This window comes from Oncorhynchus mykiss, chromosome 8, assembly GCF_013265735.2.
Source record: "Oncorhynchus mykiss isolate Arlee chromosome 8, USDA_OmykA_1.1, whole genome shotgun sequence".
NCBI lineage: Eukaryota > Metazoa > Chordata > Actinopteri > Salmoniformes > Salmonidae > Oncorhynchus > Oncorhynchus mykiss.
The window spans coordinates 56,147,526-56,164,116 of record NC_048572.1 but is presented as its reverse complement, the minus strand read 5'-3'; the positions used below and the strand labels follow the sequence as shown (position 1 = coordinate 56,164,116).

The 16,591-nt window shown below is 41.7% G+C and overlaps 1 protein-coding gene across 1 annotated transcript in view; it reads right to left on the bottom strand.

The window, feature by feature from the left end:
• LOC110530943 (dihydropyrimidine dehydrogenase [NADP(+)]) overlaps positions 1-16,591 on the bottom strand; it is a 136,242-nt gene that overhangs the window by 86,079 nt on the left and 33,572 nt on the right. The window contains exons 4-5 of the mRNA XM_036985742.1: positions 6,519-6,606; positions 6,136-6,297 (exon numbers count right to left, since the gene is read on the bottom strand). Coding sequence (XP_036841637.1) covers positions 6,136-6,297; positions 6,519-6,606 — 250 coding nt within the window. The remainder of the gene's footprint in view (positions 1-6,135; positions 6,298-6,518; positions 6,607-16,591) is intronic.

Below are 16,591 nucleotides of genomic sequence, written 5' to 3'. Positions count from 1 at the left end.
ACCATCCCAAAAGTGAATTCATCGGGGTGGCAGCATCATGTTGTGGGGGTGCTTTGATGCTGGAGGGAGTAGTGCACTTCACAAAATAGATGGCATCATGAGGCAGGAAAATTACGTGAATATATTGAAGCAACATCTCAAGACATCAGTCAGGAAGTTAAAGCTTGGTTGCAAATGGGTCTTCCAAATGGACAATGACCCCAAGCATACTTCCAAGGTTGTGGAAAAATGGCTTAAGGACAACAAAGTCAAGGTATAGGAGCGGCCATCACAAAGCCCTGACCTCAATCCCATAGAAAATTTGTGGGCAGAACTGAAAAAGCATGTGCAAGCAAGGAGCAAGGAGGAATGAGCCAAAATTCACCCAACTTATTGTGGTAAGCTTGTGGAAGGCTACCCAAAACATTTGACCCAAGTTAAACCATTTAAAAGCAATGCTACCAAATACTAATTGAGTGTATGTAAACTTCTGACCCTACTGGGAATGTGATGAAAGAAACAAAAGCTGAAATAAATCATTCTCTCTACTATTATTCTGACATTTCACATTCTTAAAATAAAGTGGTGATCCTAACTGACTTAAGACAGGGAATTTTTACTAGGATTAAATGTCAGGAAGTTGAAATGTATTTGGCTAAGGTGTATGTAAACTTCCGACTTCAACTGTAATGGCAATAGGAAAAAGAAGAAGAATAGCTCATGATCTACAGCAATCCTATAAGTGGACCACAAAAAAATATGAAATACCTAGGATGCTTAATAAGTGACAACAAATACACTGTATGAAGATATAACTGTAATCCAATTAAATGGAACAATCTTCACATAAATCATACAGGCAGAATAAACCTTTTCAATGTTTTTGTATTTATCGTCAGTAATACCAATTACCCCACCAAAGACCTATACTTGGTCATAACAGACTTCATATGGGAAAATAAAATGTATAGAATAAAAAGGAAAGTTTTACATCTTCCTAAGTCTGAGGGTGGTTTTAGCCTTCTAGAATTGTATCAACTCCTTACCCAAGTCTTTAACTTGTGACATATAGTCTAATACACCAAAGAGGAACCATCGGTACATATTGAAGATGTGCGTGCATATCCCCAGAATATTTGTACGCGTCTATTTTCAACGGATAAAGCTAAGAACATTAACAATGTCATATTTAACAACACTATAACAATATGGAAGAAAATGAAACATATTCTACAATAACCAATATTACTCTCTAAAAACACAAACCTATGGAACAGTCCTTGGATTGCTTTTCAGAATTCACAGATAAATTGGTCCACGTGGAAAACTAATAGCATAGAAACCGTAAATGACTTGCAAACAGGAAAAACATTTATTTCCATGACAGAATTGAAAAGCAATGTTGGACTGACCCATGTAGACATTTTAAAATACATGTAACTTAAAAGTTACATGTCATGAAAATTATTTTTGAAATCTTTTGGACATCAGAGCAACCTTCTTTGAGTCAGAAAAGGTAAGATAGGTAAGATATACAAAACCTTGCGGAGAGCATATCAAATTGACAATCTCTTAGATTATTTTATTTTAATTTATGGAACCAAGACTAAATTTAAAGGAACCGATGTTGGCACAAGGTGGAGGGAATGTTGTAGCATAACTAACGAAATTACAGTTGATTAAAATGTATGCTTAATCCAGTATAAACTAATGTATAGAATTTATGATACAAGAGACAGAATTCACAAATTCTACAGCACAACCTTGGAGTCATGTGTAAAACTAGTAATGACTCGATAAGCCATGCTTTCTGGGAATACTATAAAGCCCAAAAGTTATGGGCGGAGCTGGAAAGTTGTCAGACGTATTACAATATAAACATATTTTTAATTTGTCTGTTTGCATATTTCAAGACATGGCATTATGGGGGTGTAGTGAGATACCCAATGGGCTGGACAATTCTCTTCTCATCACTCATCTTGAAAAACGTGTACTAAAACCGTGGAAATCAGTCAATCCACCATCATTATTAACACAATGTCAAAATGGAATAATTTATCATTGAAGGGTTTGAAATAAAATAGAATGGGCGACCGAGAAAAACTAATTGGTACAATTTAAGGCCATGTGCCAAACAATAACGCAGGCACTAGGGAGGGGGGTGTGGCCAGGCACTAGGGATGGGGGTGTGGCCAGGCACTAGGGATGGGGGTGTGGCCAGGCACTAGGGATTGGGGTGTGGCCAGGCACTAGGGATGGGGGTGTGGCCAGGCACTAAGGGAGGGCGTATGAACATGCAGGTCTGGGCAGAGAAAATGGATTCGTTGTTTGTGTGCGTCTGTAAGTTGTTGATCAAATCTGTATGTTTGTATGTGGTGTGGATATTTTTGTACTTTTAAAAGTTTAAAATAGATAAACTCTACCAGTCAAAAGTTGAAGAACACCTGCTCATTCAAGGGGTTTTCTTTATTTTTATACATTTCTACATTGTAGAACAATAGTGAAGACATCAAAACTATGAAATAACACAGGGTGGCTATTTGAAGAATCTCACATATGGAATCATGTAGTAACCAAAAAACTGTAAAACAAATCAAAAAGTATTTTATATTTGAGATTCTTTAAATAGACACCCTTTGCCATTATGACAACTTTGCACAACCTTGGTATTCTCTCAACCAGCTTCACGAGGTAGTCACCTGGAATGCATTTCAATTAACAGGTGTGCCTTCTTAAAAGTTCATTTGTGGAATTTCTTTCCTTCTCAATGCATTTGAGCCAATCAGTTATGTTGTAACAAGGTAAGGGAGTTTACAGAATATAGCCATATTTGGTTAAATTATTATAGCAAGAACAGCTCAAATAAGCAAAGAGAAATGACAGTCCATCATTACGTTAAGACATAACAGCAACTCAATACGGATAATTTCAAGAACTTTGAAAGTTTCTTCAAGTGCAGTCACAAAAACCATCAAGTGCTATGATGTAACTGGCTCTCATGAGAACTGCAACAGGAATAGAAGACCCAGAGTTACCTCTGCTGCAGAGGATACATTTATTAGCATTACCAGCCTCAGAAATTGCAGCCCATTTAAATGTTCAAGTAACAGACACATCTCAACATCAACTGTTCAGAGGAGACCAGAAAGAAACCACTACTAAAGGAGACCAATAACAAGAAGAGACTTAATTGGGCCAAGAAACACAAACAATGGACATTAGACTGGTTGAAATCTGTTCTTTGGTCTGGAGTTCAACATGGAGATTTTTGGTTCCAACAGCTGTGTCTTTGTTAGACGCAGTGTGGGTGAACAGATGATCGTCGCATGTGTATTTCCCACCGTATAGCATGGAGGAGGAGGTGTGATGGTGTGGAGGTGCTTTACTGGTGACACTGTCTGTGATTTATTTGTAATTCAAGGCACATTTAACCAGCATGGATACCACAGCATTCTGCAGCGATACGCCATCCCATCTGGTTTGGGATTAGAGGGACTATCATTTGTTTTTTAAACAGGACAATGACCCAAAACACACCTCCCTTCATGCTGTGTAAGGGCTATTTTATCAAGAAGGAGAGTGATGGAGTGCTGCATCAGATGACCTGGCCTCAACAATGCCCTGACCTGAACAAAATTGAGATGGTTTGGGATGAGTCGGACAGCAGAGTGAAGGAAAAGCAGCCAAAAAATGTATATGTGGGAACTCCTTCAAGACTGTTGGAAAAGCATTCCAGGTGAAGCTAGTTGAGAGAGTGTGCAAAGCTGTCATCAAGGCAAGGCGAGGCTATTTGAAAAATCTCAAATATAAATATATTTTGATTTGTTTAACGCTTTTTTTGGTTACTACATGATTCCATATGTGTTGTTTCATAGTTAAGATGTCTTCACTATTATAATACAATGTATAAAATAGTGAAAGTAAAGAAAAACCTGTGAATGAGTAGGTGTTCTAAAACTTTTGACCGGTAGTGTATATTATTTCTTTTAAAAGCTCTGTGTCTCCATCAGACCTCAATCGAGGAAATGCTGTTTCCTGTGTGTATTAGAGAGCTAGCCTGTGGAGCAAGTGTGTGTGTGTGTGTGTGTGTGTGTGTGTGTGTGTGTGTGTGTGTGTGTGTGTGTGTGTGTGTGTGTGTGTGTGTGTGTGTGTGTGTTTGTGTGTGCGAGAGAGAGAGAGAGTGAGAGGGAGAGCGAGAGAGAGAAAGAGAGAGAGAGAGATACAGTACATTTAAACATTCTTGCAAATGTATCAAAAATAAAAACAAAAATATCTTATTTACATAACTATTCAGACCCTTTGCTATGAGACTCGAAATTGAGCTCAGGTGCATCCTGTTTCCATTGATCATCCTTGAGATGCTTCTACAACTTGACTGTAGTCCACCTGTGGTAAATTAAATTGTTTGGACATGATTTGGAAAGGCACACAACTGTCTATATAATGTCCCACAGTTGACTGTGCATGTCAGAGCAAAAACCAAGCCATGAGGTTGAAGGAATTGTCCGTAGAGCTCCGAGACAGGATTGTTTCGAGACAGATCTGGGAAGGGAACCAAAAGATTTCTACAGCATTGAAGGTCCCAAGGAAACACAGTGGCCTCCATCATTATTAAATGGAAGAAGTTTGGAACCACCAAGACTCTTCCTGGAGCTGGCCACCCGGCCAAACTGAGCATTCAGGTTGAAAGGGCCTTGGTCAGGAAGGTGACCACGAACTCAAGAGTTCCTCTCTGGAGATGGGAGAACCTTCCAGAAAGACAACCATCTCTGCAGGACTCCACTAATCAGGCCTTTATGCTAGAATGGCCAGACGGAAGTCACTCCTCAGTAAACGACACACGACAGCCCGCTTAAAGGAACCAAAAGGAACCTAAAGAACTGACAGACCATGAGAAACAAGATTCTCTGGTCTGATGAAACCAAGATTGACCATAAAATAGCTGTGCAGCGACGCTCCCCATCCAACCTGACAGAGCTTGAGAGGATCTGCAGGAGAGAAGAATGGGAGAAACTCTGCAAATACAGGTGTGCCAATATTGTAGCGTCATACCCAAGGAGGCTTGAGGTTGTAATCGCTGCCAAAGGTGCTTCAACAAAGTACTGAGTAAAGGGTTTGAATACTCATGCAAATGTGATATTTCCATTTTAAAACATTTAAAACAAAAATGTCTAAAACTGTTTTGCTTTGTCATTATGGGTTATTGTGTGTAGATTGGTAAGGGAAAAAAAACAATTTAATACATATTAGAATAAGGCTGTAATGTAACAAAATTTGAAAAAGTCAAGGGGTATGAATACTTTCCGAATGCACTGTATATAGAGAGAGGAAGAGCGAGAGAGGGAGACAGTGAGAGAGAGTGTGTGTCTTCGTGAGTGTGTGTGCATACATATGTGTTTGTGTGTGTGTCTGTGTGTGTGTGAATGCATGTGTTCCTGCGTGTCTTCTAGCGTGTGTGTGTGCGCAAGCGTTTGTGTGTGTAGAGGCAGGATAGGGATCTCAGAAGGGGTTATCTAATCATCAGTCTGATAAACAACCGTGACCTTTCGCATTTGGGGAGAGAGGAGCTGTCACTCTGTTGGAGACACACGCTTTACAACCCTGAGAAGGAAGGAGAGGGACATGGGAGGGGAGGAGAGGAGAGGAGAGGGGAGAGGAGAGAGGAGGGGAGCGGAGGGGGGAGGACAGGGGAGAAAGGAAGGGGAAGAGGGAAGAGGAGGGAGGCGGACAGGGAATAGAATGAAGCAGGAACAGCGAAGAGAGAAAGGAAGCAGATGGGGAGAGATGACTGAGTGTTTTTGTTCCGACTACTGCTGTGGGCTCAATGGAGAGCAATGGAGAGCAGTGGAGTGGAGGGGTTGGAGGAACCTTACATAGAGAGCTGTGGTGGCTATATCTGGACATTTGATACAAGCAGCACTTCACAAATTGTAATGCAATATTGTAGCTGAAAGTTCTTAGCCTGGGTACTAGTCTGTTTGTACCAACAAACATTTGGCATATGACACAGAGTGGAATGTTAGCAAAAAACAGGTCTGGATTTCAGTCTACAAGGATTTTTGCCTAGAACAAAAATCTGCAAATGGCTTTTTCTAAAGGTTCAATACTGAGGTCAAAACTCATTTTCCCTAAATATATTAGGGCAGGCTACGTTACCTCCATAGCAAACTGCTGCAGGCCCCCAATGTTGATAGGTCCTTCCTCGGAGGCGAAGAGGTTGCAGCCCCCCACACAGAGCTCCGAGGTGGGGCACACCATCCCACACGTCAGCCCCAGGGGGTTGTCCGACAGGATGGCCTTGGCCGCTCCATAGTAGTTCTGACAGAAACAAATACACACACAGGCATGTTGATATTGCAGCAACACAGTGGAGGTGAAAGAAAGGTACCGGTTGAATTGGCCAACTCTATAGTAACTATACATGCAGTTAAAAACGCATTCATCTTTGTGTTAAGGTAAATCATATAAAGGAATTTGACGATATACAATGTCTATGCATTCCTATGCTGTATGTCCATCAAGAGAAAGTGCTTTCTTGCCTTGTTTGAGATGCTGGTGATGAAGGACTTGATCTCCAGGTTGGTGGGGCAGCTCTTCTGGCATGGTGCATCAGCACATTTCAGACACCTGTGGGGATGAAAACATGATTACATTCACAATATACCACTCACCTAAAAATGACAATAAATGATTGTTCCAAAGCATTTCAGATACCTCATGTATAATATTTGACTCCAAAGAGTTTCTCTGTTATGATATGCCCCAATAATAAGAACAGGCACCACTTTTTGCATCAAAGGCACAGATGATACCATTGCATTACTATTGTATTGATACCATTGTATTAGTAGCCTATGTGAGGTTGTGAAGAGTAACCAATCATCCGACAGTCCTGATTGGACGAAAGAGATGTTGTGTGTGTGTTCAGTGGTAGCCCATGTATCTGATGCTGTCTGGACCAAAATAATATAACAAGTTGCCACCGCAGCATTTGATTGATTGATGACAGCAAGCATTAGGCCTCCCTTGATAAAACAATCGTCAAAGAATTAGCCAATCAGCCTACGCTTTCCTACGCCATGGCTGGAGATGAGGATTTGGATTTATTTCTCTGTACGGGCCGATGCTTATGACAACGAATCTGAACTAACCATAAATGAATATGTTGTGCCACTGGCTGAGATGATTGAAGTTCAATATGTAGCCAAGATGTAGCCTAGTAGACTCTCGTTAACTAGCTCGCTAGCTTAGCTTGTCCATGAGAGGAAGTTAGGCAAGCAAGCATTTTAGCTAGGTAGCCTATGACAACAACAACTACAAGTGCACTGTATGACAGAGCCATAGACTGCTTTGCCAACATGAAAGAGAGACATTTGTTGTTTTACTTGTGCCCGCACGCACGCACGCACGCACGCACGCACGCGCACACACACACACACACACACACACAAATCAGTACCATGGACAGCCACATGATATTTAGAAACATTGATTGGACTGAATTGTTTTCGGCATCTTGACATTTGCTTTCAGTGTATTAAACTAAGCCTGTACACTGAGTGTGAAAAACATTAAGAACACATGCTCTTTCCATGACATAGGTGAATCAGGTGAATCTATTTTAAAACCAGTGTAGGTGAAGGGGAGGGGACAGGTTAAAGAAGGATTTTTAAGCCTTGAGACTTTTGTGACATGGATTGTGCATGTGTGCCATTCAGAGGGTGAATGGGCAATACAAAATATTTAAGTGTCTTTGAACAGGGTACGTATTATGTGCCAGGTGCACCAGTTTGTGTCAAGAACTGCAACACTGCTGGGTTTTTCACACTCAACAGTTTCCTGTGTGTATCAAGAATGGTCCACCACCCAAAGGACATTCCAGCCAACTCAATGAATCGAGGCTGTTCTGAGGGCAACTCGGTATTAGGAAGGTGTCCTTAATATTTTGTACACTCACTGTAATCGCCTTGTTGATTTGATGATGTTTAAATGTTTAAATTGAAATGGTACTGAAATAGCGGAGGCAGTGCTCCTGAAGTCTTTGTGCTGACTTGCGATATCTCTCGGGTTCTAAATCAATAGTTGTTTAGTAAGCTGTCAAAAAACATTAACTTGCTTGACCATACTGTAATTGATATAACGGTTTGTTACATGCAATATTTGCTTTGTGGACTTCACTGGACAGGTGTTGCTCTCCGGTTTTGTGATGAAATAAATATATGTTTTCATTGAATTTATTCCTCCACTGTGTGACTGTCATCTTTTTGTTGTCACGGCCTTATTGTATGTCACGTGGCATGTGAACGAATGGATTATAGAGCAAGCAACGCAATTATCACAACATCGTTTTTTTTTACTGGCTTGGCTCAGTGATTTTACCCACACACCGCTACTGGATGCAACTCTAATAACGATTTGAAAAAAGTTGCATGAAAGGCATGTGCTCTGCTCTGTTTCTTGCACAGGCTGCACACACTTCATCAGTCTCTCATTCACAATTTGACACACACTTTTTTAATAATCTCACCAATCAGAATATCGTCAATTTAATCTGGTCTTTACATACAGCCTACTAATACATGTGTGGAATTATTTTTGACTCAGAGTGGCCCACCACAACAACAACAAAAAGAACTCGAAGTGAATGGAGAAAGCGCTTCCTGTGGTTACGTTTTTAATATACCAGGTAGGCTATACCAGTTGTAAAGTATATTAATGCGCTTGATTTGAAGAGTTTAGCAATAGATAGGCTATAGCAGCATGAGAAAGCTGGGATCCTTCTTTAAATAGTGGCCAGTCAAAACTCAGTTTTTACACACGATTGTGCAATGACTGGCCTTATAAGAACACATGTATAGGCTCCGTAGGCTACAGGCTCTCCAACCTCGTTCAAGGATGTCCTAGGCATATATGCAACACTTACAGTTATCTAGCCACTACATGATGCATGGTGCATGTTGCATGGTGCATGTTGCATGGTGCATGATGCATGGTGCATGCGATTTGAAAGAAATCACACAAAAATGCATGCACTCTTTCTTGCCTTAGTCTGCACACGCTGGGCATCATTCACAAGTGATAATATTCTCACCAATCAGACTATCCTCAATGTAATCTTGTCTTTACATATACTAACTAATGTATATATATATATATATATATATATGAAATGAAATTAGTTTTGATTTAGAATGGGCCATTGTCATGTACCATGGACAGGGGAAAAATACATCCGTATGCACTTGGACGGCGAATAGAGGACCCTTTACCTGCGGTTCATTTTCGTTCAAGCCAGGTTGGCTACTCCGGTTGTAAAGAGAAGCAATGTGCTGAGTATTAGGAAAGTTGAGAAATATATAGAGTAGGCCTAGTTTATAAAAGGCTGATGGGATTCTCCTCTTTTTAATAGAGGCCATCACAATTTTCTTACACAATTGCATAGCCTATATACATTTTATACAATTCATGCATCAACCAGCTATGAAGAGCTGGCTCTCTCTGCACAACATGCGACCCTATTCCGCTCATTCTTTGAATGCCAGGGCTCTCATGAAGTGTTTGATTAGATTTTCTATTGCATTTGCCTTGATGTCAGAGTGATTAGAGGGACAATAGAGAGCTGAGTACCAGGCCATTAGCGATTGGCCGTTAGGAAGTTTGGTAGGCTACTAATGACCATCAGCGGCATCAGAGCGCAGTTTTGGAGAAGCCTAGTTACCGTGACTCAAAGGCCAATGTAGAATTTGACTGCGGTCAAGATTCATGACTGCCGGTGTGGCGGTAATACGTCACCGTAACAGCCTTAAGCCCTTTGTCTCCATGGAGACAGTGGGGTCCAAAAACAAACGACTCCGTAATGGTGGTGGAGACGCCATATTGGTAGACAACAACACGCTGTCGCTAAATTATACATAGGTTAATTTGGCTGGGCCTGATGAAATATTCATGAAGTAACAAAATGGATGCAGCGCTGCCAGTCCTGTCAAACGACAAGACCTCAGAGAGATAGAAAGAGGAAAAGAGAAAGAAAGAAAGCAGGAGGCGGGACTGAGCATGTGTGCTGCCTATGTGAAGCTTGTTTTGTGTTTCCCCTACTAAACTAGTCAAAGTAAACAGCCTTTAAAAATTGACAGGCTTTGGTGAGGATGCATTTTGTGTTTTTTTGTTTGTTTAATTAATTGCCGTTTCTCTTTACTTTTACCTCATCAAATAAAGATGCATAATTTCGAACACGGGAAAACTTGCAGATGAAATATCCTCTCTATCCCTTTCTTTCTTTCCCTCTACTTTTCACTCTCTCCCTTTTTCTTCCACCCCCCCCCCCCCCCCCCCCCCCCCCTCTCTCTCGCTCTCTCTCTCCCTCTCTCTTTCTATTTGTATGGAAACATTGAAACATTAAAATCGCAGATGACACAGCCACAGCAGTCACTTCAGCTTTCCTGACCAGCGGCTCTCCAAAATGTCAAGTGAAAATAACTCACAGGCAATCCTATTTGATCAGGAGTTGTAAATGGTCTGTGGCAGTGCGTGCCAGGATCCTGAGTACCACTAACAAAGGGTCTTTCTCTGAGCCACTCTGAGTAGAACACCTGTGTCTTTTCAGGTCATGATTAAAGGCAGGCACAACACACAGACTTCCAAATGCATTCTTAATCACATTAAATACGAGAGAGAAAATGTGTACCCACAAAGGGTATAGTTCGATGGTTTATCTGGAATCCATCCTTTGTAGTGAACCTGTTGTGAGTGCTCAATAAACATGTAGAAGTGGGGACTGAAATCCACTAATATGACCTCGTAATCAGGGCTTGGTTCAAAGTCGATAGATTTACACGGATGTCGCAACTCCCTCAATGTAAACTCCTTAGGTTGAACTTCAAAGGACGAGTTCGCTGAGTGGTTAAGGTGATGGACTACTAATCCATTGTGCTCCGCACACGGGTGTCCGACTCCCATTCCTGTCACACAACATTTGCTCTTTAGGGGCTGCAGGTAGCCTTGAGGTTAAAGCGTAGGACCAGTAACTGAAAGATTGCTGGTTTGAATACTGGAGCCGACAAGGTGATTTAAAAAAAAACAATGTTGCTGTGCCTTTGAGCAAGACACTTGCTCCAGGGGTGCTGTACAATGGCGACTCTGGCTGTGACCCCACTCCCTGATGGTGTCTCAGGGGGAGTTTCCATTACAGGACAAATATAAGCACCCCCCCCCCCCCACAAATTAATATTAAATGAAATCACCCTCAATTCAGACAAACGCCAACTTTTCAACTTTCTAGAACTATTATAGATTACTCTCATAGGGATTGGAGCACACACAACACTATCACAAATAACCTTGAGCAGAAACATAAACAAATTCTATCCCAAACTAACCCGGGAGAAAACAAAGACGAAGACAGCGTCATAAAACGACAGAGAAGCGTCCACCCTTAAGGCTGTACTATATCTCAGCACACCAAGGCAATAATACTACAGCCTTTATTACAGAGTGGTAACTATAGCTAAGCCCCCACAGCTTCTTGCACACACACACACACACACACACACACACACACACACACACACACACACACACACACACACACACACACACACACACACACACACACACACACACACTATAGGTGAGCCCCCTCCCCAGCTTCTGCCTGTCTCAGGACGTCTGATGGATGTCTTCTCACCGCTGCCTCCAGTCTCTTGCATTATTAACCGACCAACCGGGGAATCTCCTCAAACATCACCACTCAAGGGTACCAGCCTTATCTAACCAATCAGAGACAGAGATACAACAGCCTCAGTCACAGTCATAGGAGTAGTCCCGGATCTGGATGACACAGAGCTCTGGATGACAAAAAGCCTATAAAATATTCACCTGATATTGGTCTAATATTCTGAGGGGCCCTACCAGAATTGTATATTACAATTGCTTAAAAACTCAGTACAGAGGGGGGGACACCCAAGGACACCTATTTCCATGCTGCACACCTAACTTCCAACGCTTCCCATGGCATCTCTAAACAACTCTTCTCTTTCCTGTGAACACAACAATCAAACAATTCTAGGCTCGTCCTCTCCTTGTTCTCTTTGATTCAGCAGCCTGTTCTATTATTTATGGTGGCTTTGTTTTCAGGTCTTAAGATGTGTGGCAAATGAGCCACAGAGGGAGGTCAACTGGCTCCTGACCCACCATTATACATTCAACTCAGGCTCCTGCATTAGACTCCAACACCTTGTTAGGTTGCCATTGTGGCGCCATCTCCAACTGTTGTCCTGCACTGTCTCTGTGTGTGTGTGTGTGTGTGTGTGTGTGTGTGTGTGTGTGTCTGTGTGTGCGTGTGTGTGTGTCTGTGTGTGTGTGTGTGTGTGTGTGTGTGTGTCTGTGTGTCTGTGTGTGTGTGTGTATGTGTGTCTGTGTGTGTGTGTGTGTGTGTGCGTGTGGGCGTGTGTGCGTGCGTGCGTGCGTGCGTGCGGTACTCTATACCCTCAAAGTGCATTAACATGTAGCACGTTATGCTATCTGGCTATCTGATACTATTTTGGCTTAGCCCTGGGGATTTGATGGAAGAGAGAGAGAGAGATTATGGCATGTTTAAGGGATGTCAACGTAGCTGTCAGAGCTGTCAGGATGCAGTAGACTGGAGGTCCATAGAGGAAGAAGGTCTACCAGCTGCACACAACGCCCACTAAGCCTGGCCCTGCCATAGGAGACACACACCGTCGATTCTAATGCTAGGACCAACCCCACACCTGCTGCCCACAAGGGAGAGCTGTGGTGTGTGGGGAGGCGGGTGGTTGGGGGGGTCTGTGTGTTGGGGGTGTGCGAGGTGTGTGTCTGTGTGTATGTGTGTGTGTTCGCCTACAGCAGTGCCTTAATAAAGCATATTTAAAAGGCAGCTATCCTTTATTGTTCAGCTTTAAATATTCCGTAGGCTGTATGAGGAACGTGTATGAGGAACATCACAAACCATACTCACAGTTTTTAGGCCACATAATGAGACATTACAAAAACAGACGTATATCGCCACATTTTCTCACTTACATTCCTTGAAAGCCATTGAAATGAGTAAGGCACACTTTCTTTCCACAAAAGTATCATTCCACAATAAACAAATACACCATTACAGACTAGTACTTGGACATGAATGAATTAAAGTGCTACACAACCTCTTAGAGGACCAAAGACCCTGGGGAAACCCTTCACTCCTTCAGACGGGACAGGGGACACATTATAAAAGCCATCGTCACCAATCGTCATAATGAGAGCCCTGGGGAACACGCGTGGAGGGACGAGACCGTCCACTCCAAAACCAGGCGCTGTCATCATAATTACACAAACTGCCTTACGACGTGACCAATTAAGACTGGCTTCAGTATAAAATAAACCCTCCTCTTTCTCTCTGTCTGTCCTGCTGTCTATAGCTACTCGTGCTGGGTACTAGGGAAGGGGGAAAATCAGTGGAAAGGGACACTTTTTCTTCTCTTCTTGTCATAATGAATCCACCTTCCTGGTGTGATGCCGAGGAGAAGAGAGGTGGGGGACTTCAGTCGCAGCAGTAATGGAGTCTTTGAGGAAGACGAGGTGTTGCTCTTCCTAATTAGTGACAACGTAATGTCTCAGGGACTAATGATGGCACCTTACTTCAATCACCAGGGATATCAATGCCTTTCAGTGTCTCTGTGTTGAAAGCCTTTTTGTCTGGTCACAACTCACAAGTCTCTGATGGGTCCTTAGCAGCTTCAAATGCTCACCGTCAATTTTTATAAAGGAAAAAAAGATGTTCAAAAACCGAGCCAAATGGCAATCCCTCTGCAAAAATACAGCAAAATGCTGAAAATAAACTACACGTCAGTGCACATAAGACACACATATGAAAATACACAGAAAACATCAAAATACACAGCTAAAAGCAACAATGCGATGTCAAAACAAGCTGACATTGAGGTTAAAGAAAATCCATTTATTTACTTTTGGACAAAATCTAGATGTCAATATTCTTGTAATGCTTTTTGTATAAAAAAATTTAAAAGTCTCAATTTGAGCACATTCTGAATTTGCGGTTAATCGGGATTCATCACAGTAAATTCTAATCGTTCAACAGCCCTAGTATGTAAGGAAGGATAGACTCCTTTATCCCGTTTCTGTTCTGTTTCCATACTGTTCTTTACTAAATAACCCATGTAAAATCCACCTCACCTTTAATTGTACAACCCTGTTGCAGGCAGTGGCGGCTGCTGTTGGTTGAATACCCGGTGCTAGGAGAGGAGGGGTGGTGGTTGGAGTTTATCAACAAAACAGCATGACAGAAATATGATGCCAAGTTTTCAAACTACCAATTGTTTTTGTGAAGATATATAAAGCGATGTGTACATTTGAACATAAATGCATCTATTTCACGTTTGCATGTCCAAAACCGAATGACCACTGCTGCCTATGCAGCCACTGAATAGATTAGATTATAGTTTTTAGAACAAGCAGCCAGCTCACGAACAAATTAGTGCACCAGAAGCAGCGAAAATACATGATCTAACTAGGGTATAGATTATCGTAATGTCACAAAGCATGATGCACTAGTAACATAACTTTAATTCTCAAATAACTTAATTTTGCAGAGTTAGTCAATAAAGTTAGTCAATAAAAATAATAAATACATACATACAGTGCCTTGTGAAAGTATTCGGCCCCCTTGAACTTTGCGACCTTTTGCCACATTTCAGGCTTCAAACATAAAGATATAAAACTGTATTTTGTTGTGAAGAATCAACAACAAGTGGGACACAATCATGAAGTGGAACGACATTTATTGGATATTTCAAACTTTTTTAACAAATCAAAAACTGAAAAATTGGGCGTGCAAAATTATTCAGCCCCTTTACTTTCAGTGCAGCAAACTCTCTCCAGGAGTTCAGTGAGGATCTCTGAATGATCCAATGTTGACCTAAATGACTAATGATGATAAATACAATCCACCTGTGTGTAATCAAGTCTCCGTATAAATGCACCTGCACTGTGATAGTCTCAGAGGTCCGTTAAAAGCACAGAGAGCATCATGAAGAACAAGGAACACACCAGGCAGGTCCGAGATACTGCTGTGAAGAAGTTTAAAGCCGGATTTGGATACAAAAATATTTCCCAAGCTTTAAACATCCCAAGGAGCACTGTGCAAGCGATAATATTGAAATGGAAGGAGTATCAGACCACTGCAAATCTACCAAGACCTGGCCGTCCCTCTAAACTTTCAGCTCATACAAGGAGAAGACTGATCAGAGATGCAGCCAAGAGGCCCATGATCACTCTGGATGAACTGCAGAGATCTACAGCTGAGGTGGGAGACTCTGTCCATAGGACAACAATCAGTCATATATTGCACAAATCTGGCCTTTATGGAAGAGTGGCAAGAAGAAAGCCATTTCTTAAAGATATCCATAAAAAGTGTCGTTTAAAGTTTGCCACAAGCCACCTGGGAGACACACCAAACATGTGGAAGAAGGTGCTCTGGTCAGATGAAACCAAAATTGAACTTTTTGGCAACAATGCAAAACGTTATGTTTGGCGTAAAAGCAACACAGCTGAACACACCATCCCCACTGTCAAACATGGTGGTGGCAGCATCATGGTTTGGGCCTGCTTTTCTTCAGCAGGGACAGGGAAGATGGTTAAAATTGATGGGAAGATGGATGGAGCCAAATACAGGACCATTCTGGAAGAAAACCTGATGGAGTCTGCAAAAGACCTGAGACTGGGACGGAGATTTGTCTTCCAACAAGACAATGATCCAAAACATAAATCAAAATCTACAATGGAATGGTTCAAAAATAAACATATCCAGGTGTTAGAATGGCCAAGTCAAAGTCCAGACCTGAGTCCAATCGAGAATCTGTGGAAAGAACTGAAAAATGCTGTTCACAAATGCTCTCCATCCAACCTCACTGAGCTCGAGCTGTTTTGCAAGGAGGAATGGGAAGAAATTTCAGTCTCTCGATGTGCAAAACTGATAGAGACATACCCCAAGCGACTTACAGCTGTAATCGCAGAAAAAGGTGGCGCTACAAAGTATTAACTTAAGGGGGCTGAATAATTTTGCACGCCCAATTTTTCAGTTTTTGATTTGTTAAAAAAGTTTGAAATATCCAATAAATGTCGTTCCACTTCATGATTGTGTCCCACTTGTTGTTGATTCTTCACAAAAAAATACAGTTTTATATCTTTATGTTTGAAGCCTGAAATGTGGCAAAAGGTCGCAAAGTTCAAGGGGGCCGAATACTTTCGCAAGGCACTGTATATACTGTGCCTTCAGAAATTATTCAGACCACTTGAATTTTTACACATTTTGTTACATTACAGCATTATTATGAAATGGATTTAAAAAAAAAGAATCCTCAGCAATCTACACAATACCCCATAATGCCAAAGCAAAAACAGGTTGTTAGAAATGTATGCACATTTATAAAAAATAGAAAACATTAGACCCTTTGCTATGAGACTCGAAGTTGAGCTAAGGTGCATCCTGTTTCCATTGATCTGTAACGTCTGCTTCCAGCTCACACTCTCAAACACGTAGATCCCCTGAACACAGCTCACTTTCCAGCCCACTTTCCAGCTCACACTCTCA